Raw genomic sequence first — 24617 nt, forward strand, 5'->3', positions numbered from 1 at the left:
AGAGTAGCTATAAGGATTTAAGGCAAAAAAAGGACAATGATTCCTTTAGTATCCCAGGCACTAGGCAAAAAGATAACCATACTCTTCAAACATTACTTGCAATAAAGATTGCAGAAATGCAGTCTTCCAGCATCACAAATACTACGGCATTGGTTAAAAGGCTTGCTGGCAACTGTTTGAAAATAGTAAGCTGGTCACCAATGCAGTGACAGAGTCATTCTGAACTAACCCATGCAGGGTGAGAGCCTATTGTTGGGCTGTGACTTGGCAGAAAGCATGGTATTATTTCCAGTGAGTCCAGGTCGGTTCACCAGGCTGGGAGAAACTGAGGGGAAAAAGCAAACTTCTGCACAGATGCAGAAGAAACACCAAAAAGTTGCACAGTGGGGATGGGGTAGAATCCTGAAATCTTACAGGGGCTAAAAGGCAGTTTATTACGCACTGGCGCCCGAAAGGGAAGAATTGTCAATGTGCCAGAACTTGAACTAATAAACCCATGGCTTGTGGAAACAGCAATTAAAGGTTTAAGGACTTTACACACAGTGCAACAAGGCAGTAAAATAAATTTGCACATTACAAACCTTGGAACAGAAACAGTCTCACTAGCAGCCTGTGAAATACAATCCCCTCAAAGACTCAAGAGTAGAACTTGAGTTTTCACTGAGCCTAAAATTCAGCAAAGACTGTGTGTCTTGGTATTAAAATGTCTAACCCTCTGCTAGTGAAAATCCAATCCTATTTAATAGTGCATAAAAGGGATTTAAAAATGGGAAAAGGATAGAATGCAATAGGCTCCTTGACAAAAGCCTTCCTAGGGCTAAACTTCAATGCCAAAAAGAAATTCAACTATAACAGTACCTTATCCAAAAAGGGTGATAAGAATCTTAAACTTGAAACAGATAAAAGGCTGTTGCAGACAATGCCAGCTGTAGCAGTTCTATGATTAAGGAGTGGATGTCTGAATGAGTGCGGAATATGAGGTATTCATGTTTCTCTTGCATTACCACGAAAACAATTTTTTAAAAATGTAATCAAGATTCCATTTTATTTCTTTCTGTAGAGCAGGGTCTTGTCATGCCAAGTAAAGACATGTCATATGCTTATCTATTAAGATGTGGACTCATTGGAAATAATTTTTGCTCTGTGAAATGAACCACATCTCTGCTGCTGCAAAGATGGCCACCAAAGATCAGATGATCCAACTTCTGTATTCAAAAAGTGATTCACTATCTAACAGAGACACAAGAGTACATCCCAGCCAAAATTTAACTAAACATATCCATGGACCTTCATAAAACATTGCCAAATTGAATGGATCCTTTTTAACATAGACATCAAAACTAGAAACAGGAGCAGGCCATTCGGACCTGCTCTGCCATTCATTTTGACCATGGCTGATCATCAAATTCAATATCCTGATCACACCTTTCCCCCGTTCATTTCCCTATATCCCTTTAGCCTCAAGTGTTATATCTATTTTTTTTTAAAGTTTATTTATTACTCAAGTCGGCTTACATTAACACTGCAATGAAGTCACTGTGAAAATTCCCTAGTAGTCACACTCCAATACCTGTTCAGGTATACTGAGGGAGAATTTCGCTTGGCCAGTGCACCTAACCAGCGTATCTTTTGGATTATGGGAGGTAACCGGAGTACCTGGAGGAAACCCAAGCAGCCAGAAAAATGTGCAAACTCCACATGGACAGCAACCCAAGCTAGGAATCGAACCCTGGTCCCTGGTGCTGTGAGGCAGCAGTGCTAACCACTGTCCCACAATGCCATCTGATTTCTCCTTGAAATCACACATTTTGGCCTCAACTACTTTCCATGGTAGTGAATTCCCCACATTCACCACCCTCTGGTTGAAGAAATTTCTCCTCACCTCAGTCCTAAAAGGTTTATCCCTTATCTTCAAACTATGACCCCTAGTTCTGAACTCCCCCACCATCGGGAACATTCTTATCTAATCCTGTTAGAATTTAATAAATTTCTCTGAGGTCCTCTCTTGCTCTTCTAAACTCCGAATGAAAGAAAGTGGCCATTGTAACCCTGTCTTCGAACAATAAACCAGGATGTGGTTAATCCACCCAAGACCACCACCATATTTAGAAAAGGAACTGCGATTATGCACAATCACATGGTAAGGCATCTATGTTTGTCCCCATTTAATCTTTAAAATCTATCTGCAAAGAGACAGCAAAAGCAGCAGAAAGGACATTAACACCTAGAACTTAAAAGAACCAAAGGCTGTAACATTGTCAGGTCTCCAATCCTGTTTCTTTTTGGGTCCACCATTGCAACAAACTGATCTCCTGTAATTAGACAACAAACAATTAACTCTGTAACCTGAAGAGAGTCCATCTCTTTGAGAGAATTCTGAAACAACTTTATTATGGCATGTGGCTTAAGCTGTTGAATTCACCTAAGCCACCCTTCAGGAGTAAAGACATCATCTTCATTAGCCCAGCAACACTTGCTTTTCAGAACAAGATAATCATGTTAGTTATGATTTATTATTTTTGCTTATTACCTGTAAAAGTGCACTATTCTCTTTAACTGTTCTTTCCTCAAATGTGCTCATGTGTGCGCGGGTTTGTGCCTGCGTGTGGCTTTTTTAAAATTCATTCATGGCACATGGGGGTTACTGGCTGGCCAGCATTTATTGCCCTTCCCTCGTTTCCCATGAGCAGTTGAGAGTCAACCACATTGCTGTGGCTTTGGAGTCACATATAAGCCAGACCAGGTAAAGACAGCAGATTTCCTTCCTTAAAGGATATTAATGACATTTAACATTAGTGTTATATTTCAGGATGAGCACATAAACAAACAATACTTGCTTTATTTAAACACATGGACAACTTCCAGCTGGCTATTCAAACTGTCCAAACACTCAGGGGTTTAAGAAAAAACACACAGATCTTCCTTTCAAAAGCTTACTGATTACTGACCGTTATAAAGGAAATGGGATTTCAGCAGTTTTCTCTCACCCTGTCTGTAACACAGTATATTATTAAAATGAATATTCCCTTCAAACTGCATCATGTCCCAATTATGTTACCATTAACAATTTAATCTTTGCAGCATCATTCAAACTTAATGACTTTCACACCGGCTCAGGTAGTCTAATCATACAGGGCTGGAAGCAAGTAAGTGGAGCGAATTTACGAAACAAATAGCAGCGAATCTAACCAAACCAACTACAGGCCTGCTATCCACACACAGGTGCAATAATGCAATGTATGGTGGGACCTTGCTATGCATAAATTGGTTGACCATTTAAGAATTAGAAGATGTACCTACATTGCAAGAACATGAAACTCCTACACTGTTTTAAAAGGATAGACCTTCACTGATAGACAACTGCCTTCTTTGGAGATGTTGTAAACTAAATAATGAACTTTCCAAAGCTATGGTGCATTCAGATTTTCAGAATGCAACAGACACCAAAAGCTTCTAACAAAGGTAAAAGCACACAAATCCAGTTGGAAGAAGGGGCTAAATGAGCAATTGATTAAAAAATAAAAACCAATAACTAATATTGTAAGCACTGTGACAATTGTGTGCATGCTCTAGTTATGATTGAGAGCAGCTGATACTTCCTGGGGAAAGGTTCAGGTACATATATAAGAACCAATTTCCACCTTGTGGGAGAGAACCTTGTGGAAAGGAGAAGTAATCTACACTTATTGAATAAATCTATGTTGAAGGCAAACCGAGTGTAGATTCTTCCTTTGCCAGATGTCTTCTGAGTGAAATAACAAGGAACGCACATCAGGATGTACTGTCAGACTGAGGGAGAGTTGTGCTGGCTGCAGATTTAAGACAATAAATGCTTGGACCCACGTTGATTCTAATCGATGCATGTCATCAGGATGCAGAAAGCAACTGTTGTGTACAAAATTTTCTAATATATAAAGACAGAAAATGCAGCTAAAATTTATAAAGGATTTAAATGAATTGTGGAACTGAACTGACAAATGACAAATGAACTAGTGGTGCATAGATCAAACATGTCAGAGGTCTACATGAATGATATTGAGTCAAACTGGCACCAAAAGATTTTTAAAGAGACATGGGAGTAGGCATGTCACTTTCAACATCTGCCCAATGTGGTGAAGCAATTAATAGCTGGCATACATAAGCAATGCAAGAGGGGGCATTTCTGATCACGTTTTTCAATGCAAGAACAGACCATACTTAGTGTTTAGTTTTGATCACCATGTCACTAGAGAGAAATCTCACTCACGCAGATGGAAAGATTTGAGAAGCAAGTTAGCAAATTAACATGCATCAATATAGATAACATAAACTCAGATTATTGTTGCAAGGTAACCTACTTCTACTTTATGTTTCTATCAATTTTCACATTTTTTAAAATCTTTGCAGATCAACACACTGACAACTCTGATGACTTTTGCGGCACCATAACTACTCAACCTCACTTACTTCTATTTGCTCAGCACTCAGACATCAAATTGCAAGAGTTTTTAAAGCTAATGAATCCGTGTTAGTGTGTAAAATGCCACAAGTAGAAAGGAGGAAGAAAGAGAAGAGGACTGACTGCTTCTGTGTTGATCAAAGCTATCCTGTGGTTGATCTATTGTGTTACTGATGGATACTTGCTCATTTTAGATGCAGCAGAAGGGAAAAAATATCCAGTCACCAGCATAGTTAGCACAGTCAAATTACTGTAGCATTGTATTTTTACAATTTGGAAATTAGCACAGCAATCAAGAAAGGAGGGAGAGAAGAAATAGGGAACTACAGGTCAGTAAGCCCAACATTAGTCATCAGGAACACACTAGAATCTATGATTAGGGAAGTCTAAATGCACTTGGAAAGTAATAATATGGTCAGACAGAGCCAATATGGTTTTACAAATAGGAAATTGTATTTGACAAATTTATTAGAGCTTTTTGAGGATCGATGAAAGGGAACCAGGAGATGTAACATATTTAATTTCCCAAAAGCATTCAATATGGTACCAAACAGAAGATTAATATGTAGTTAAAGACACCTGAAATTGGGATAGATGGAGTTGATTAGCGGACAGAAAGCAGGGATAAACTGGGAATTTTCAAGTTTGCAGGCTAACACTGGTAACCTAAGGCAAGGATTAGTGTTGGGGCCTCAGCTACTTTGGACCTTGGAGGTGGGACGGATTGGGGACAAGGAAGGGGTTCTGATAGGATACGGGGGGGGTGTCGGATATTGGGAGGGATTGAATCAGTAATGGGTGTGGGTGTCAGGTCAACTAATATGCAAGGTCAGGTCGGGTGGGATAGAGTAGGATCCAGCAGGTAGGAAGCCTTGAGCAGATGTATGGATCAGTCAGGATGAGGAGTCCTGTGTGACTGGGGGAATATCCCAAGGGTGTTGGGGAGTTAATTGGAGGGTGAGCGCTGTTAAGAGGGCCGGGGGTGTGGGCCGAGTCCTGTGGAGGCTTGGGGTTTGTGGGAAATTCCGTGGCAGGGGTCAATCTGGGTCTTTACAATGGTGACCCAGAAGTGAGCTTATAACTCTTCTAATTTTTTATGATTAACTATTAATTTAACACTGGTGGAACCATCCAAAGTTTGTGATTTAAATCACATTTCTGGTTTGTTCCCAGTGCAGGGCAACTGCCCAGAGGAAATTTGTACTTCTGGACAATTGCCGTCCAAACCCTTACCTGTGAAGTTCTGAGGATGGTTTCTTAGCACATCTTTGGGAATCCCCCAATCCAATGTTGGGGAGTTCGGAAGCTGCAGCCCAACGACCTGGAGAAACCTACCCAAGTTTGCTGACAATACAAAGCTAGGTGGGAATGCAAGCTGTAAGAAGTACACAAAGAGGCTGCAAAGAGATACAGACAGGTTAAGTGAGTGGGCAAGAAAGTAGTAGATACAGTATATTGTGCGAGGGCCTTCACTTTGGTCATAAGAATACAAAAACAGAATAATTTTTAAAAGCCGTAAATTCTAAAATGTTGATGTTCAGAGAAACTTGGATACACTCATACAAGAAACACAAAATTAGCACGCAGGTACCACAAGAAATTAGGATGGGAAATGGCATGTTGGGATTTACAGCAGGGAACAGTACAAGAATAAGGAAGTCTTGCTACCATTGTGTAGGACTTTGATGAGGCTGCACCTGAAGTCCGTGTGCAATTTTGGTCTCAATATGTAGGAAGGATATATTTGCATAAGCGGCAGTACAGCAAAGGTTCACTGGATTGGTTCCTGGGATGAGGGGCCTGTTCCTATGATGACAGGCTGAATAAATTGAGCTTATTCTCCCTGCAGTTTAGAAGGAATGAAAGGTAACCTCATTGAGACATACAAAATTCTGAAGGAGCTTGTCAGGGTAGACACAGAGGTTGGGGATTCTAAAACATGACAGCATATTTCCAGGATAAGGAGACGATCATTTAGGATTGAAACGAAGAGTAATTTTTACACTAAAAGGGTTGTGAATCTTTGGAATTCTCTGCCCCTGAGGTTGATGCATACTTCATTGTTAAATGTGTTTAAAACTGAGATGGGTAGGCTTTTGGTCCCTCAGGTTATGTGGAGTGGAAAAGTGAATTTAAGGTGGATGTCCAGCCATGATCATATGGAATGGCAGGCTGGAGGGGCCTTATGAGGGGGCCCTATAATTACCGAAATTATAGACTCTAGGTGTTGCGACATTGCCTATCAGGTCAAATTCAATTCCTTCCAGGCTACTCTTACTACAGAAAATACGATATTTGAACCGACAGTCTCCTTTTGGAAGGTAATGTCTAATATCGCTCAATCCTTCACAAATTCTCACCATATATCATTTTTAAGAAGTTAAATGGAGATATAATAAGACCAACTTACCAAAGTGATAGCCAGGTGCATGACTCTCTCATGCTGATCAATATAATAGACACTGTCCTGATACCACCTGTCACAATGCAGATAGTTGTACATGCCAAAGACACACATATGGTCCAGGGTGTACTGATCCTCTCGAAGTTTCACTTCAGCTACAGCTAAAAAATATAAATCAAAGGCATGATCAGAATAACCAACAACTCAAAGACACACTCAGGAGACTTCATTTCTAGCTGGCTACAAAACTGAATTCTTTCAGCATCTGAACCAGAACCATTCACTTCAACAAAATGCAATGGCAGAAAAAAAAATCAATATCTTGGAGACACAAAAATCAGTACAATTTGTCTACTCTTATAGCTGAGGTCATGAAAGGTGATATATAAATGCAAGTATTTCTTTCTCTGCACGCTTGTAGACTGTTTATAGAATGTATTATTATTCACTGTGCATACACAGCAGGGTCTGCTGAAGGCAAACAACTAAAAGTTGGCTTGCATAGGCAAAGCTCATTGCCAGCACACACTGTTGAAAATAAGACAATTCGAACATATTTAAAATTTTGGCTCGATACTTTCTCTTGGGTTTAGTGTTCCAAGTGTGCAGATTTCACATATTATCGGATATTACACTTCAGAGCAAAGAATGTTTTGTTAATTTATTTAAATATAAAGTTACTGACTTCCAAGAATCTCAGCTTGATATGAATTTGATTTTTGAAGCTCTCTCATTTCAAGATTTCACCTACAGTTTTTTTCATAGTTAGACATACGTAGAGATTAGCTCAATTCCTTTCCACCTTCACTTAAAAGGTGCACCATGTTCCCATTTACGTAACAGAATGGATTGAGATGCATTTGCCTTGGCCTTAAAGCCTAGATGTCACAGTATTCCATTCCAACACCAGCTCACTTCATTGATCCCAAATGATAAATAGTTTTATTTCCCACACCTTTTCTTTGGTATCAATTTCCTTCCTGTCCTCTCTTCCAAAGGCATCAACATATTTTTCCAGAGGTTACCCACTTGACTTTGAAGAACAGCTAAGCCAACATCCAATGTCTAAGTACATGCCTTTTCTGCATAAAATGTTGCATGGTGAGCAGAGAAAGCTAACAGATTTTGATCACATCCAAGGTGACTGAGGTGGAACATTTACAGAGGATTACATAGGATACACACAGAGAAACATGCCATTCGGCCCATCAAGTCCATATCAGTGTTTATGCTCCACTCGCCCCCTTCATATTTTTCCTCATTTAAATCTATCACAATTCTCCATTCCTTCCTCCCTCATAAGCTGGTCACCTTCACTGCATCTAAACCATTGGCTTCAACCACTCCCTGTGGTCCACTTTCTCACCATTTTTTGGGTAAAAAGGTTTCTTCTGAATTCGTTCCTTATTGTACTTCTTTGTGACTATCTTGTATTGATGGCATCTGGTTCTGCTTTTCTCCACACAAGGAAGCATTCTCTCTGTATCCACACAGCACAGATCTGGAACTGTAACTGGGATTTCCTGGAACCCATAGCACAACAATGTAGAAGATTGTTTGGGCGGCACGATGGCATAATGGTTAGCACTGCTGCCTCACAGCACAGGGATTTGGGTTTGATTCCCAGCATGGGTCACTGTCTGAGGAATTTGCACGTTTACCCTAGGACTCCATGGGTTTCCTCTGGATGCTCTGGTTACCTCCCACATTCCAAAGATGATGTAGAGATGCCAGCATTGGACTGGGCAAGGTAAGTAAGAAGTCTCACAACCCCAGGTCAAAGTCCAACAGGTTTATTTGGTGGCAATAGCTTTTGGAGCACTGCTCCTTCATCACATGAGTGACATACCCGAAGAAGAGGCCACACTCCAAAAGCTTGTGATTCCAAATGAACCTGTTGGACTTTAACCTGAGAGACTTGAGAGACTTCTTATATTCCAAGGATGTGCTGGTTAGGTGCATTGGTCATGGTAAATTCTCCCTCAGTGTAACCAAACAAGTGTTGGAATGTGATAATGAGGGGATTTTTTTTACAGTAACCTCATTCCAGTGAGACTGTAAACCTACTTGTGACACTACTGAATAAACTTTAAAAAAACTTCACTAATGCCAACACAAAATCTTCACTCCATTTTAACTTATGTTTAATGTTATTTATAAAGGTCTTAATCAATTGATTTTTTTTAAATGATCAAATAACAGCCATTGTGTTAGAAAAGTTATTTAACTTAGCAAACAAAAATTATAAATTCATCCGTGCCCAGTATTTCCAAGAGGAATTTGTCCCATTTACATTTGGAAATCTAGTCACTGTTTTGTTTAGGAAATGCAGCAGTCAATTTGAGCACAGCAACCTCCAACACACATCAATGTGATAATGAATTAACAACCTCTATCATTAATGGTGCGAATTAAGGGATCAAAAGTGGCCAATACTTCAGGGAAGAAGTCCACTGCTCTTCTTCAAATAGAGGATCTTTTACACCTGAGGGGCTCTACATTGAACACGACATCTAAAAGGCAGCTCCTCAAACAGTGCCATTCTCTCAGTACTGCACTCAAATACAAAAACTCACTAACGGATTCAAGTCACTGAAGTGGGATTTGAACTCAAGATTCTGAGTCAGAGGCAAGAGTGCAACCCACAGTGCCGTGGCTTACAAGTATTAAACAAGTACCAGACAAGATGCTTCATTAGAACTCTGACTACAGATTTCTCCATTGATCAAGTCCAGATAGATTACATTGACCATTTAAAATCCCCGCCACTTTAAATATACTTACCAATTTAAAAAATGTTTAACTTTTGTTAAACTCAATCACATACAAGTTCCTCTTGTATTTCTAGGTAATCTCTCAAGCAACCTTTTCAGGAGATAAGGGTAGGATTCTTATACTTCCCACTTTGATAACGCCAATACTTACTGCTCAATGCAGTTACTATTCCAATACAGCTACAATGCTGGCATCTTCCCAACAATGAATGTCTTGTCCACAAAAGGTAGGACAATTCCAATCTAATCAATTACTGCCCATCAGTCTACTCTACGTCATCGGCCAAGTGATGATGTGGAGATGCTGGCATTGGACTGGACTAGGCACAGTAAGAAGTCTCACAACCCCAGGTTAAAGTCCAACAGGTTTATTTGGTAGCACAAGTCGCTCACCTGAAGGGGCAGTGCTCCGAAAGCTCGTGCTATCAAATAAACCTGCTGGACTTTAACCTGGTGTTGTGAGACTTCTCACTGCATCAGCCATGCAATGAAAGGTGTCATTAACAGTGCTATCAAGCAGCATTTATTCAGCAACAACCTGCTCACCTGATTCTCAGTTTGAATTCTGCCAGGGCTACTTGGTTTCAGGTCTCATTGCAACACTGGTCCAAAACATGGACAGTAGTGAATTTCAGAAGTGATACAAAAGTTCTATGCTTTGACATCAAGGCAGCATTTAACCAGATGTGGCATCAAGGAACCCTTACAAAGCTGAAGTCAATAGGAATGAAGGGAAAAGTTCTCCTCTAATTGGATTCATTCGTAGCACAAAGGAAGATGGTTGTAGCTGTCAGAGGACATTGCTGCAGGAGTTCCAGGATGTGGAGACCCTGGAGAGAGTGCAGAAGAGGTTTACCAGGATGCTGCCTGGTATGGAAGGTCTTAGCTATGAGGAGAGATTGGGCAAATTGGGGCCGTCTCCCTGGAAAGACGGAGAATGAGGGGAGACCTAATAGAGGTGTATAAGATTATGAAGGGTATAGATAGAGTGAACAGTGGGAAGCTTTTTCCCAGGTTGGATAGGAAAATCATGAGGGGCCACAGGCTTAGGGTTCGAGGGGCAAGGTATAATTCAGATGTTAGAGGGAGGTTTTTCACACAGAAGGTTGTGGGGGCCTGGAATGCACTGCCAAGTAGGGTGGTGGAGGCAGGCACACTAGAGTTGTTTAAGGCTTACCTAGATAGGCACATGAGCAGACTAGAGATGGAGGGATACAAAAGAATGTTCTAGTTAAGGATCAAGATCCTCAGGGCGTTTCTGGGAATCAATAGATTCCTATGGGCCGTCCAACATATTTTATGGCTCACCTGTCTCTTAAGTTTGAGCTTCTGGGGATCTTCCATGAATGTCTGTATAGGCTGTGTACGTTTATCGATGTCTCTTTTTTTAACATGATTCGGTCCGCCTTGTTGGCCAACAAGGGGCATACACGCGGTGGGTCAGGCGAGGGCTGCTCTTGGATGTTGCTTCGAGAATTGCCTAGTGCTTCACGTTGTTAGTGTATGCTTAAACTGGACCAACTGACGGGCAACATGACAGCTCAGTGACTATCACTGTTTGCTGCGCAGATACAGGGACCCGGGTCGGATCTCCGACTTGGGTGGGTGTCTGTAGGAGTTTGCACATTCTCCCCATGCTTGCATGGGTTTTCTCCGGTTTCCTCCCACACCCCAAAAATGTGCTTTTAGGCTAATTGGTGTAAACAAATTGTCCCTAAATTAGACCTCCCTTAGTCTGGCTCACATATAATTCTCTAAATTTGCACCCCTTTATTGTGGAGTCCAAGAGGCGTAGACGAATGTCGTAGGTAGAAGGAGGATTGGAATGAGGCACTCACTGAGTGTTAAAATGGGCGGCGTGGGCTTGTAGGGCTGAAGGGCCTATTTCCTGTGCAGTGTTGTTCTTTGTTCCTCAGGGTAGGGTCCAAGACCCAACAATTATCAGCTCTTCATCAATGATTTTCTCTCCATCATAGGACTAAACTAGGGATGTTATCTGCTGATTTCACAATGTTCAGCATCACCTGTAGCTCTTCAGATGCTGCTGTGCCTGCACGCACCAAAACCTGGACAACATTCAGGGCTGTTAAGTGACATAACAATCTTGCCAGACAGGTTGTACACAATGACCAGTTCCAGCAAGACAGGATATGACCATCTCCCAGTGATACTCAATGGCATTACCATCATTGAATCCCCCACTATAAATATCCTGGGGTTACCACAGACCAGAAACTGAACTGGATCAGCTTTAAATGCAATGGATAAAAGAGCAGGTCACACTGCTGGAAATCCTGCAGTGAGTAATTCACCTCCTGATTCCATAAAGCCTGTTCACTATCTGCAAGACAAAGTCAGGAGTGTGAGTGAATACTCCCCACTTGCATGGATAAGTGCAGCTCCAACTACACTGAAGAAGCACGACACCATGCAAGACAAAGCAGCAAGCTTAAGTGGCAACCATGCACCATCTTAAACATTCATCCTCCACCAATGACACACAGTGGTAGCAATGTGAACCTTCTATAAGACACTGCAGCAACTCACCAAACTTCCTTTGTTAGCACCTTCCAAACCTATGACCGCTATCACCTAGAAGAACAAAGGCAGCAGACACAATGATACTCTACCACCTGCAAATTCCCTCCAAGCCACATAGAGTCATAGAGGTTTACAGCATGAAAACAGGCCCTATGGCCCAACTTGTCCATGCACCCTTTCTTTTAAAATCCCTAAGCAAATCCCAATTGCCTGCATTTGGCCCATATCCCTCTACACCCATCATACCCATGTAATTATCTAATGCTTTTTAAAAGAAAAAATTATACCTGCTTCTACTACTACCCCTGGCAGCTTGTTTCAGACACCCACCACCCTCTGTGTGAAAAAACTGCCCTTTTGGACACTTTTGTATCTCTCCTCTCCCACCTTAAACCTATGCCCTCTAGTTTTAGACTCCCTTACTTTTGGGAAAGATATTGTCTGTCTAGTTGATCTGTGCACCTCATTATTTTATAGACCTCTATAAGAACACCCCTCAGCCTCCTACGCGCCATAGAAAAAAGTCCCAGTCTATCCAGCCTCTCCTTATAACTCAATCCATCAAGTCTTGGTAGCATCCTAGTGAATCTTTTCTGCACTCTTTCTAGTTTAATAATATCCTTTCTATAATAGGGTGACCAAAAGTGTACACAGTATTCCAAATGTGGCCTTACCAATATCTTTTACAACTTCAACAAGACATTCCAATTCCTGTATTCAATGTTCTGACCGATGAAACCAAGCACGCTGAATGCCTTCTTCACCATTCTGTCCACCTGTGACTCTACTTTCAAGCAGCTGTGAACATGTACCCCTAGATCTCTTTGTTCTGAAACACCTACCATTAACTGATTAAGTCCTGCCCTGGTTCAACCTACCAAAATGCATCACCTCACATCTGTCTAAATTAAACTCCATCTGCTATTCGTCAGCCCATTGGCCCAACTGATCAAGATCCTGTTGCAATTGAGATAACTTTCTTCACATTCCACTATGCCACCAATCTTAGTGTCATTTGCAAACTTACTAACCATGCCCCTATATTCTCATCCAAATCATTAATATAAATGACAAATAATAGTGGACCCAGCACTGATCCCTAAGGCACACTGCTGGTCACAGGCCTCCAGTTTGAAAAACAATTCTCTACAACCACCCTCTGGCTTCTGTCAAGAAGCCAATTTTGTATCCATCTAGATACCTTACCCTGGATCCCATGAGATTTAACCTTATGCAACAACCTACCATGCAAAGGCCTTGATAAAGTCCATGTAGACAACATCAACTGCACTGCCCTCATCTACCTTCTTGGTTACCCCTTCAAAAAACTCAATCAAATTTGAGAGACATGATTACTCACAAAGCCATGCTGACTGTTCCTAACCAGTACTTGCATCTCTAAATGCCTGTAAATCCTGTCTCTCAAAATACCTTCCAACAATTTACCCACCACAGATGTGAGGCTCACTGGCCTGAAGTTCCCAGGCTTTTCCCTGTAGTCCTTTTTAAACAAAGGCACAACATTTTCCACCCTCCAATCTTCAGGCAGCTCACCCGTGACAATCAATGATTCAAATATCTCGGCTAAGATATCATCCTCATAACTTGGAAATATATCGCCACTCCTTCACTGTCACTGGGTCAAATCCCTAATGGTACTGTGGTTGTACTTATACCACGTGAACTACAGCAGTTCAAGAAAGCACCATACTGTCACTTTCTCATGAGCAATTATGAATGGACAGCTAATGCTGCCCTTACCTGCGACACTCATCCCATGGAAAAACAATCACAAAGAAATCAGATTATTTGTTCCTTATCAGCCTGCCATTTGTGGGGGTTTACAGTGTGAATTTGACTGCCATGGTTTCGATATTACTTTCTGGAGTAACAAACAGCATATATAATCATTTGAATTGGTCAGCCTTGAGAATTCCAAAAGTATTGGAAAAGTTCAAGGTCTGTACACTCTTCCTCCCCATCAGATTAAAGTATAAAACTTGTCATTCTCTTGGGATTAATATTTAAATAAAACTCCTCAGGCTTGATTTCAAATTGATGTTTTACAGCACATATCATCCTGATAAGTAACAAGTGCTACAGTAATCAGCACTAATCAGCAGAAAGCTAGAACTGAAAAGCTGTATTAATGAGATGCCCAAAAGCTTCAAGATACAAAGCACCTTCTGCAAAGATATCCAGGCATTTGCAACTAATTTTCACTCAGTAACCTTTACAAAATTAAAGCTAAAAGGATTTAATGGTGCTGCAGCAATTTCAGCAAAGGTGCCAAGCCTCTTCCGTGACCTATCTGGCTTTGAAAGGTGTGCACTGAATATAGAAAGACTTGTGTTAAGGGTGCAGCTGATAGTAAATGCCAAGCTATTCAAATCCCAGATCAAAATTTGAAACAACCACCCTCACAAGTGTGTTTGCAATTTGTATTGTATAAGGAGGGTTTGAACTCCAGAAATGATGTCCCCCACTATGTGTGATGATTTCATTGTAAAGCAAATTTCATTAAGAAATATGAAAAAACAAAATAGAATTGCACTTAAATAAGACAATGGTTTCACACAGCATCGATGTTTTAAACTGTTCCAAATAATCTTAATTTGACTAACTTCAGAGCTAACCTTCCTGATCTGTACAGCAACACTTTGTACATTTTTGAGGTCCATAAAAGCCCAATAATGTTTACCACACATTCTCTCGTGGGGTGCCCTCTGAGGTTACCAGCAGTTGTCATTTTAGATCTAGCTTCATTCACACAGCTTGCTAGGAGTTTGATCAGCCATTCCTGCTGTCTGCTGAGATCTAAAACAGCTTCCTTCACAGGTTTCAGATCTCCTTAAATATATTCTTTCCCCTCATCTCTTGATTACCCCACTCACTTTAGAACCCTCCCAAAATTGATTAACTTCATCTCTTTATCTTAGTTTTAGAATTTATCCATGCCTTACCTATGACCCCTTTCTTTCACACCTTGCGTATCTTCTCCTTTGAATCACAACAACCCATTCAAATCTATTCCTGTTTTGTAACCATCCTTACTAAATTACTGAAAATATGATCAGAATATTAGCATCAGAAAAATATTACAACTTCTTGGGTTTTCGCGACACATTTTCTTACCACTTGTATCTACGTAATGCCTTACTTGAATTCAGGACATCCCAAAATATTTTACAGCCAATGAAGCTCTTTTGAAGTGTAGTCATCATTGTACATTATGTAAAAACACAACAGCCCATTTGTGTGTGAGAGAGACAGAATTTTCCAAACATACTCTGGCCTCTTCCAACCACTTTCATCTCCCATTGTGGCTCGGCTGTCAAGAATGGTACCAGTCTTGTCCCTGCCATCTCACTGTGAAAAGGGCATTGTGGCACCTAATACACCAGCAGGCCTGACATTTGAATTTAAATGAGACCTTCGCGTGCCCACAACCAGAACCTCAGCTGACTTTAAAACCAGAACAATTACAATGGCCTAATGTAGTAAATGGACTCAGCCGTTAGCGGGGAGGAGAAAAATTGCAGATTGTTGTGGAGAGGGTAGCAAGTGAGATAGGTGCTGAACACCCTGTTTCATGTGGAAAAGAAGGAATGATTGATGTCAGGATTTAGTGGCTGACATTAAGAAAATAAATATCTACAAGTCACCGCATGAATTATACTGGAGTCCTAATAATATAACATCCATAATCTAAACACCAATATACAGGATAAGCCATCACACCCATTTTGGACAGTAAAATCATATCACAAAACTTAAAACTGACATTTAAATTGAATTCTTCATTGATACAAGACATTAGATAACAAAGTGCATTGATTTCCTATAACCAAACATGCCAGCCCAGCTTTCCATTTATGCACTTTTGTTGAAGACAATCATCTTTATCAAAGGCAATCATCTTTATCAGATGGATTTAAAACACTGCAAAAGAGAAATCATTGTTTTGTTAAATGCAGACTGCAGCTTTAATTTATTGGCACTGCTGTTGCAGAGTTTCAGTCATTCAGCTTTAGCAATTCTGCCGTGAGCTGTTTATTTGAGAGTCTGGTCTATTAAACACCTTGTTTGCCGCAAGGTAGCTCATAGTTGGAAGTTATTTAGTGGCTGGAAGAGTCTTTAAGAAAAGACTGGACACTGCCGCTCTGGACAGTTTGTGTCTGTCATACTTGTCCTCTGGCTGAACAAAGCCTGCAGCAACCTCCGTGATACTGATTGAATTACCAAAGGGACAGCAGTTCTGATAAGTACAGCATGCAACTCACTGCTCCTTAAAGCTTGGAGAGAACTTACTAACCTGCCAAAATTCAGACAAGACAAGCAGCCGTTACATCAAGTATGACTGCCAAATATCTAAGCTCCTGTGTATATGTGGCAGAGATTGTGCAGCACACTACTGGCATTATATACAAATAAATTTGTCACGTTCATCATTGATTGGCTCAACTTTTATATTCATACAAAAATAAATATAAAATGTTCCAATTTGTGAATGTGGCATATGTAGCTCTGGAAATTACTCCACATATCTCAGCACATCTTCTGTCAGAGACTTGTCCAGCTTCAATAAGATAGAGGACTTGGAGTGAGTTTGGGAAGCATGGAGGGATTAAAATTGATCACAGCATTTGGGATCAATACGAAAAAAAGGAAGGAGTAGGATTACTGTTCTCAGGTGCAGCCTCTAAGGGAGAGACCAAAGTGAATCCTAACCCTAAACTGAAGCTGCTATGGAGAAGATGGTGTAGAGTCAGAACATCTGGAACATGTCTTTGAAGGAGGGTGTGGATCACAACTGGAGATCTGCACAGCTGTGCTACATTCAACTCCCTTCCTTCTTGGTCAGTCAGTGTGGCTATTCCTGCTCTTGTCTGCTGACTGAGAAGGGTGGAACAGTGGTTAACACTGCTGCCTCACATCGCCAGAGACACAGGTTCAATTCCAGCCAGTGGAGTTTACACATTGTCCCCCGTTTCCGCATTAGTTTCCTCTGGGTGCTCCAGTTTCCATCCATGGTCCAAAGATGTGCAGGTTAGATGGACTGGCCATGCTAAATTGCCCCTTAGTGTCCCAAGATATGTAGGTTAGGGGCATTAGCCATGGTGAATGTGTGGGGTTATGGGGGTAGGGCAAGGAAGAGGGCCTGGGTAAGACACTCAGTCAGAGAGTCAGTGCAGAATCGATGGGCCAAATGGCCTCTTCTGCACTGTAGGGATTCTATGAAGATCACGATCAAGTGTGAGGCAGTTAATAAAGCCTCTTCAACAGCCAGTCATGGAATGTAAAATAAAAACTGCTGAGGGTCATTAGAAGATGGTTTAGTTATATTAATGGCTGTGTGTGATTTTAACTGTATTGTGTCTATTGTGTTGTTTTTAAGGAGGATATTAGTGAGTGAAGGACTGTCATGATTGATTGAAGAAGTGACATAATGGCCGACTATTGGAAGTGTTGCGTGCATTGTTGCGTCTCATTGCAATCTTCCATTGAGGGAAGTTTTATAGGAGTGGAGAGGAAGAAAGATCTTGAGAGAGAAAATAAAAAAATTGAACTTATTAAAAACAGAAAAAAGGCAATGCAAATTTAATCAACTGGGAAGCAAAAAAATTAAATCTGCAATACTGCAGCTTTAAAACATATAAAGGCTGAAATAATCAAATAATCCCCAGTATCATGTTGAAAAAAGCACTTTGAAACAAATTAAAGTTCATTGTAGCTACCCTACATTTCAATATAATTCAATGGAACCTGTCCTAGTAACAGGTTTGTCTATTGCTTCCACAGGAAAAAGAGAAAAAGCTATTACAATCTTTACTATGCCTCTGTGAATAATGAAAATGTCTATCAGACAGCCCTTTCACATTATGGCTCCTGAGAGAATGAGAGAAACAGATGATTTCCCTGTGCCACTTTCTCATATTTTAGATTGGAGGTCTGCTGCTGTCTTCCTCCCACATGAGGTCGATTGAGTGCAAAGTGCAGTTCTTCTACATAGAATCCTCAAATTGTTTAATAGCTTCCTTCCAATCAATGAGATTTTGATACTAGTTCAGTACATTTACAAGCCAGAGTTCTGACAGTACATGGCAGAATGAAAGAATCAATTTCTTCTGTAGCTACAGAATAGGATCATTTCCACCTCAGGCAGGCTAGAGAGCAAGACTTGACCCAACAGCACTCTGACAGAGCAAATATGTCCACAGGCATCGGAAGGTCATTTCTTTTTATTTCCCTTCTCTTCCAGCACACAGCTTCACAGAAACCAGCAGCCCCCAAGTGAATTTTCTTCAAGAAGACTGGCAAGCTGCTTGACTGTGAAAGCACATCAAGGCTGATGACATCTTTTGCCCCAGCCACATATATGCAAGTTCCAGAACTTCACCAGATAGCAAAACTCTGGTTGACTTTTCCCTTCCTTGTCAAGGACCACAGGAGGATCTTCTACACATTGGACACAAAGATTTCAACTCTCCTCGATTCACTTCACTTCCTTTCAGTAGCATTTGTTTCTCACCAATACTGCCAGAGAAACGCTGATTTAAAATAATCGACACAGATTTAGAATGGAAATGAGAATTCTTCTTACACAGTGAATTGTTGCGGAATGGGCTGTCTGAAAGCCTAGTGGAAGCAAATTCAATTACAACTTAGAAGAGAGAACTGAATAAATACTTGCAGTGGAAAAATAAGCAAGGACGTGGGGAGAAAGCAGGTGCAGACTAATCAGATAGCTCTTTCAAAGAGCTGGCACAGTCCCAGTGGGCCAAACGGCCACCTTCTGTACTCCACAAGTGGGCTGGATCATAACCTTGAACCTGAAGAAACAGGAATTAAAAGTGGAGGATATGTGTCATAGAAAGTGCAGGAAAGAATTTTTAAGAAATACCAGCAGGAGTGAAGTGAGCAAAGAAAAGACAGATGTGAAGGGAAAAGTAGAGACAAAAAATTATTTGCAAAGAAAAAATATCAAAATTAGAAGAACAGTGACCTTCCTGTATTTCATACATCTACATCTGAATCAGACATGAGATATAGCTGGCTGTTCCAGCACAGTGTAAATCACCAGGAGTTTTTTAATCTGCTATCCTGTCACCCCTCTCTAACGATGCACAACTGTTAACAGCTGATGACCCAAATTCCACCCGGCACATTACTGTCTGATTAATTTTAGAATTCTGCCAGTATAAAACTCCTCGTAGACTTGCCAACAATTGATGGTTATTTTGTGGAAATGAGGGAAATTATGCTATTTTATTGGTTCAAACAAAACAGACAAACATAAATAGGCAAGCGTGCATGCCGAATAGTACAGATTAAGTACTAAGTACTGCAATGCATTAACAATTCCCGCATCCTGTACCAATGGGATTGATTAGGCAGTTTGCTGACAAACGCAACAGGATAAAGCAACTAATCAAACCTAAGTGGAGTGGCTGCAAATCAGCATCCTGCTAAAACAGTGCATCAGTCCATAAAAAATGTAAGAAATCGGTCCCCAGTGGGCTGTCAAACTGAAACAGGCATCCCACTTATTCATTTCCATTCAGTGCCTGGCCATATATAATAATCAAAATGAGGAAAGAAAACCTTATGTAATCAAAGTGTCGGGTCAAACAGCACAGCAGTACGCGGTCACAACAACAACCCCACTGCTAACTGTGGCCAGTGCGCGCGCACACCCAGAATTTTCCAGATTCAGGGTAGAAAGACCAGACTTAGTGAGAAACGTATGTGCCTCTTTGGAAATACATGTGTACCGTGTATGGTGTGTGACTACACGTGTTAGTGCCAGTGTATATGCCAATGTCACCGTGTGCATCTCTTTGCATGTGCGAACATACTTGTAAGGGTGTGTAGTCAAAATGGTCATTTTATATAGAGGTAACACTTATTCTGTGGAGCTACAATTTTTAGATCAAATGCATTTTTTGATCAGCCAGTTGTCTGACACAGACAGAAATCCATCACCATGATGCTATCTCTGGGAAAAAAATACTAAGGAATCCACCGTAACAACAGGACGTAAAATGCTGAGCTCGGTTGGCAAGACAGCTGGTTTGTGATGCAGAGCAATGCTAACAGCGCAGGTTCAATTCCTGTACCAGCTAAGGTTATTCATGAAGGCCCCGCCTTCTCAACCTTGCCCTTAGCTGGAGGTGTGGTGATCCTCAGGTTAAATCGCCACCAGTCAGCCTATGAGACTATGGCAGCTTTACCATCTCCCACTTTTTTTGAATAATAGGTGGTATGTTGGCAGTTTTCCAGTCCTCCAGGACTTTTCTAGGATTCTTGGATAATTACTACCACTACTTCTGTAGCTACTTCCTTTAATATCCCAGGATACAATCCATCAGGTCCAAGGGATTTATTGGCCTTTAGCTCCATTAGTTTCCCTAGTACTTTCTCCTCAAAAGGATAGTTATTGTATTTATTTCCTCCCACTCTTCTGCTAGTTGATTTAGTACTTTGGAAGTATTTTTAGTGCTTTCTACCATGAAGACTGATGCAAAGTATTTGTTTAATTCCTTTGCTATTTCTTGATTACCCCATCATTATTTCCCCAGTTTCATTCTCCAAGAGGCCCATGTTCCCTTTGACCTTTCTTTTTATGTACTTAAAGAAGCTTTTGCTATCTATTTTTAAATTACTTGCTAGTTTACCCTCAGTTTATCTTCTCCCTTTTGTTTAGTCATCTTTTGTTGGTTTTTAAAACTTGCCCAACTCTCTGGATTACCTCTAATATTTGCCACATTATACATATTTTCTCTCAGTTTAATACTATCCTTAACTTACTTGCTTAACAGGAGGGAACCGAGTGTATGGTGTCGAAATTTGCTGATGACACCAAGATTGGTGGAACGGCAAATTGCGCGGAGGGTGTGGAGAGTCTGCAGAAGGATCTAGATAGGCTGGGCGAATGGGCCAGGAAATGGCAAATGGAATTTAATGTTGGCAAGTGCGAGGCGGTCCACTTTGGTAGGAATAATGGTAGAAAGAACTATTACTTACGTGGCAAAAAACTGCAGCAGGCGACGGTGCAGAGGGACCTCGGGGTCCTTGTGCATGAGTCGCAAAAACCCAGCCTGCAGGTGCAGCAGGTGGTCAGGAAGGCTAATGGGATGCTGGCCTTCATAGTGAGGGGGATTGAATATAAAAGTAGGGAGGTCTTGCTGCAGCTGTATAGGGCACTGGTGAGGCCGCAGCTGGAGTACCGTGTGCAGTTTTGGTCGCCGCACTTACGCAAGGATATTTTGGCCTTGGAGGGAGTGCAGAGGAGATTTACTAGGCTGATACCTGAGTTGAGGGGGTTGAGCTATGAGGAGAGGCTGAATAAACTAGGCTTGTACTCGTTCGAGTTTAGAAGAATGAGGGGGGATCTCATTGAGACATATAAGATGACGAATGGGATGGATAGGATAGAGGTGGAGAGATTCTTCCCGCTCAGAAAGGACAGTAGGACTAGGGGGCACAGCCTCAAGATAAAGGGGGGCCGGTTTAGAACGGAGTTGGAGGAACTTCTTCACTCAAAGGGTGGTGAATCTCTGGAATTCTCTGCCCGTTGCAGTGGTGGAGGCTGCCTCACTAAATATTTTTAAGACATGGGTTGATGGGTTTTTGATAAAGCGAGGGGATTAAGGGTTATGGGGAGAGGGCGGGAATGTGGAACTGAGCCACGACAGATCAGCCATGATCTTATTGAATGGCGGGGCAGGCTCGAAGGGCTAGATGGCCTACTCGTGCTCCTATTTCTTATGTCCTTATAACTCTGGTTAATTTATCCCCTTCCTAGAATGCTTCTTCCTCACTGGGATATATTTTTCTTGTGAGTCATTAAATATGTTCAGACACATCTGCCATTGCTTATTAGCCATCTTTTCTGCTAAACTTCTTTCCCAGTCCACTCCGGCCAACTCTCATTCCTTTATAATTACCCTTATTTAATTGAGGAACAGTTGTTTCTGACCCAAGTTTCTTACTCTCAAACCAAATGCTAAGTTCTATCATGTTATGGTCACTGTTTCCTAGGAGACGTTTTACTCTGACATTGTTTATTATACCTGCCTCATTAGACATTACAAAATCCAAAACAGCCTAATCCCTGGTTGGATCCACAACATATTGTTCTCGGAAACTGCCCCAAATACCTCTATGAATTCTTCTACATGGGTACCTCTACCAATTTGAGTTTCCCAATCTACATGAAGATTAAAGAGGGAATCAGATGATATTACTGTAAATAGGTAGTCTTAGTGATGACACAAATATGTGGCTGGAAACTCATCTTGGGATCAATTATGAGACCAAAGTTCCAAGCAGCCTCAAACAGTTGCCAAAGAGCAGAATGGAGTCAGTAGCTAGAGGACCAAAGTCAACGTGGCTTTGGTTTTCCAAATATTTAGTTAGAAGAAATGTCTGCCCATCCAGTACTGGGTGTCAGACAAGCAATGTGACAATTTTAAAAAAGTTGAGAAAGGTGGAAGTGACACAGAGCTGGGTGTAAATCATTTGGAAACTAATGCTGTGTTTGCCAATACTATCACCAAGGAACAGCATGTAGATATCAAATAGGAAGCGACCAAAAGTAGGTCTTTGGGAGACATCAACCAGGAAGACAAGACATTGTCTTTTCTGGTTATGGCATTATAGGTCAGAACTGGGCAAATACAGTCCCAGCCAACTGACGACAATGGAGAGGTGTTGAAGGATGATGTACATAGATCATTAAAATTAAAGGGGTGCAGCATAAATTTACCAGAATGATTCCTGAGACTCCAGAGAGTCTCCTGAGACTTAAATTACAAGCAGAGATTACACAATCTAGGGTTGCATTCCTTGGAATTTAAATAAAGAGTGATTTGATTGAAATTTTCATGACATTAAGGGGAACTGAAAGGATAATTAGAGAGGAACTATTTCCAATCTATGTGGGGAATATCTAAGCAGCATAGTCTAAAATTAGCAAACTCTTCCACGCACAAAAGGTAGAAGTTTGGGGATCTTTTCTGCAAATGCAATTGATACTAAATCAATTGTTAATTTTAAATCTGAGGTTGACAGATTTTTATTAACCAAAGGTACAAGGGAGAGGAGATAAAGGCAGATATAATAGGTCATCAGCTATCATCTAATTGAATATTGGAAGAGCCTCAGGGCTAAATGACTGACTTGTGTCCCTGTGGTTAACTAGGTCAAATAGGAAGAGGCGGGATAGTTTACCTTTGTCACAGCCACATACGCACCCTCTGCACCTCCTCTTTTCCTTCTCCCCTATGTACTCTAGAATGGTATGGTTTGTCTGTATAGCGCATAAGAAACAATACTTTTCATTGTACATACACATACACATGACAATAATAAATCAAATCAAAAAACATGATGTAATCTGTGACTTCAATAAGAGCTCTTTCAGTACAGTAACAGGGCCAGAAACTTGATCGGATAGATTCAAACACGGGGTTCTAGGAAACATTGGCATGGATTTAGGAAGCTACAGTAATACAAGGATTTTGGAGAGAAAAGGGAGGTAGGAGAAGGGCAGTAATTTGCAGACGGAGGAGTCAAAGGTTTTACTTTGAGATTTGAGTGGTTTGAAATGGGTTAGAATCTGAGGACAGAGCTGCTGACAATATCAACTAGCATGGATGGTGGGAAACGATGATGGGTCATCAGAAGTTTAGCGGGTGAGGGAACAGGAAGTGGCTCTCCTGGACAAGATGAGCTCGAGAGGGCACAAGGGAGATAGGAGAGAAACTAGAGAAAGATGCATGTTCAAAGTTAGGGTAACAGGAAACCTTACAGAAGGTCAGCAAGATGAGCTAGTGATACGGAAGGCTGTGGCAGAGACAGCTGATTGGATTGTCTCAGTTTTAGAGACAAAGCAGACTACACTTATTGCAGTAAAGGGTGGAGGGGAGAGGGGAGGGAAATTTAAAATCCAGTTTGCAGTGGAGAAAAGAAGCCGGGAGTTGTCCTTGCATTCCAGGATAATCCAGTAAGCAGTTTTAGCAGATGGGCATAAGGCCTCATAGTGCTTCATGGCACTAGTGATCTGGCAGTGAACCAGCTGAGCACACAATCCACTCAAATCTCTTAACCTTGAACTTAAGGGAGTGGAGATGAGGAACATAACGAGGTGGTGCCAAAGTAATAACTTTAATGAAGACCAGTGCATCAAGGATGGAGATGAACTTTGTTTGACCAGATTGATGAATGGAGAACCAAAGGTCAAACAGTTGGCGGTTTGGAAGTACATTCACAAGCGAAGTGAGAGAGGTTTTGTTCCCCAGAAGTAGACTCAGAAGCAAGTAGGATTAGGAGGTTGTGGTGAAAAGCAATAGAAACAGGATATCACAGGTTGCTTTATCTGTGATTGACACAACAGGAATAATGAGGCCATATGAGATGGCAAGGTCAGGAGGTGGCCATGAATATGGGCTGGGGC

At 41.1% G+C, this 24617-nt stretch overlaps 1 protein-coding gene across 1 annotated transcript in view; it reads right to left on the bottom strand.

Annotated features, from left to right (window-relative positions):
• The window catches only part of nudcd1 (NudC domain containing 1), a 102977-nt gene that overhangs the window by 68519 nt on the left and 9841 nt on the right, over positions 1–24617 (bottom strand). Inside the window, exon 2 of the mRNA XM_080193977.1 lies at positions 6849–7003. Coding sequence (XP_080050103.1) covers positions 6849–7003 — 155 coding nt within the window. The remainder of the gene's footprint in view (positions 1–6848; positions 7004–24617) is intronic.

Source organism: Carcharhinus amblyrhynchos, chromosome 8 (assembly GCF_965287045.1).
Source record: "Carcharhinus amblyrhynchos chromosome 8, sCarAmb.v2.hapA, whole genome shotgun sequence".
Lineage (NCBI taxonomy): Eukaryota > Metazoa > Chordata > Chondrichthyes > Carcharhiniformes > Carcharhinidae > Carcharhinus > Carcharhinus amblyrhynchos.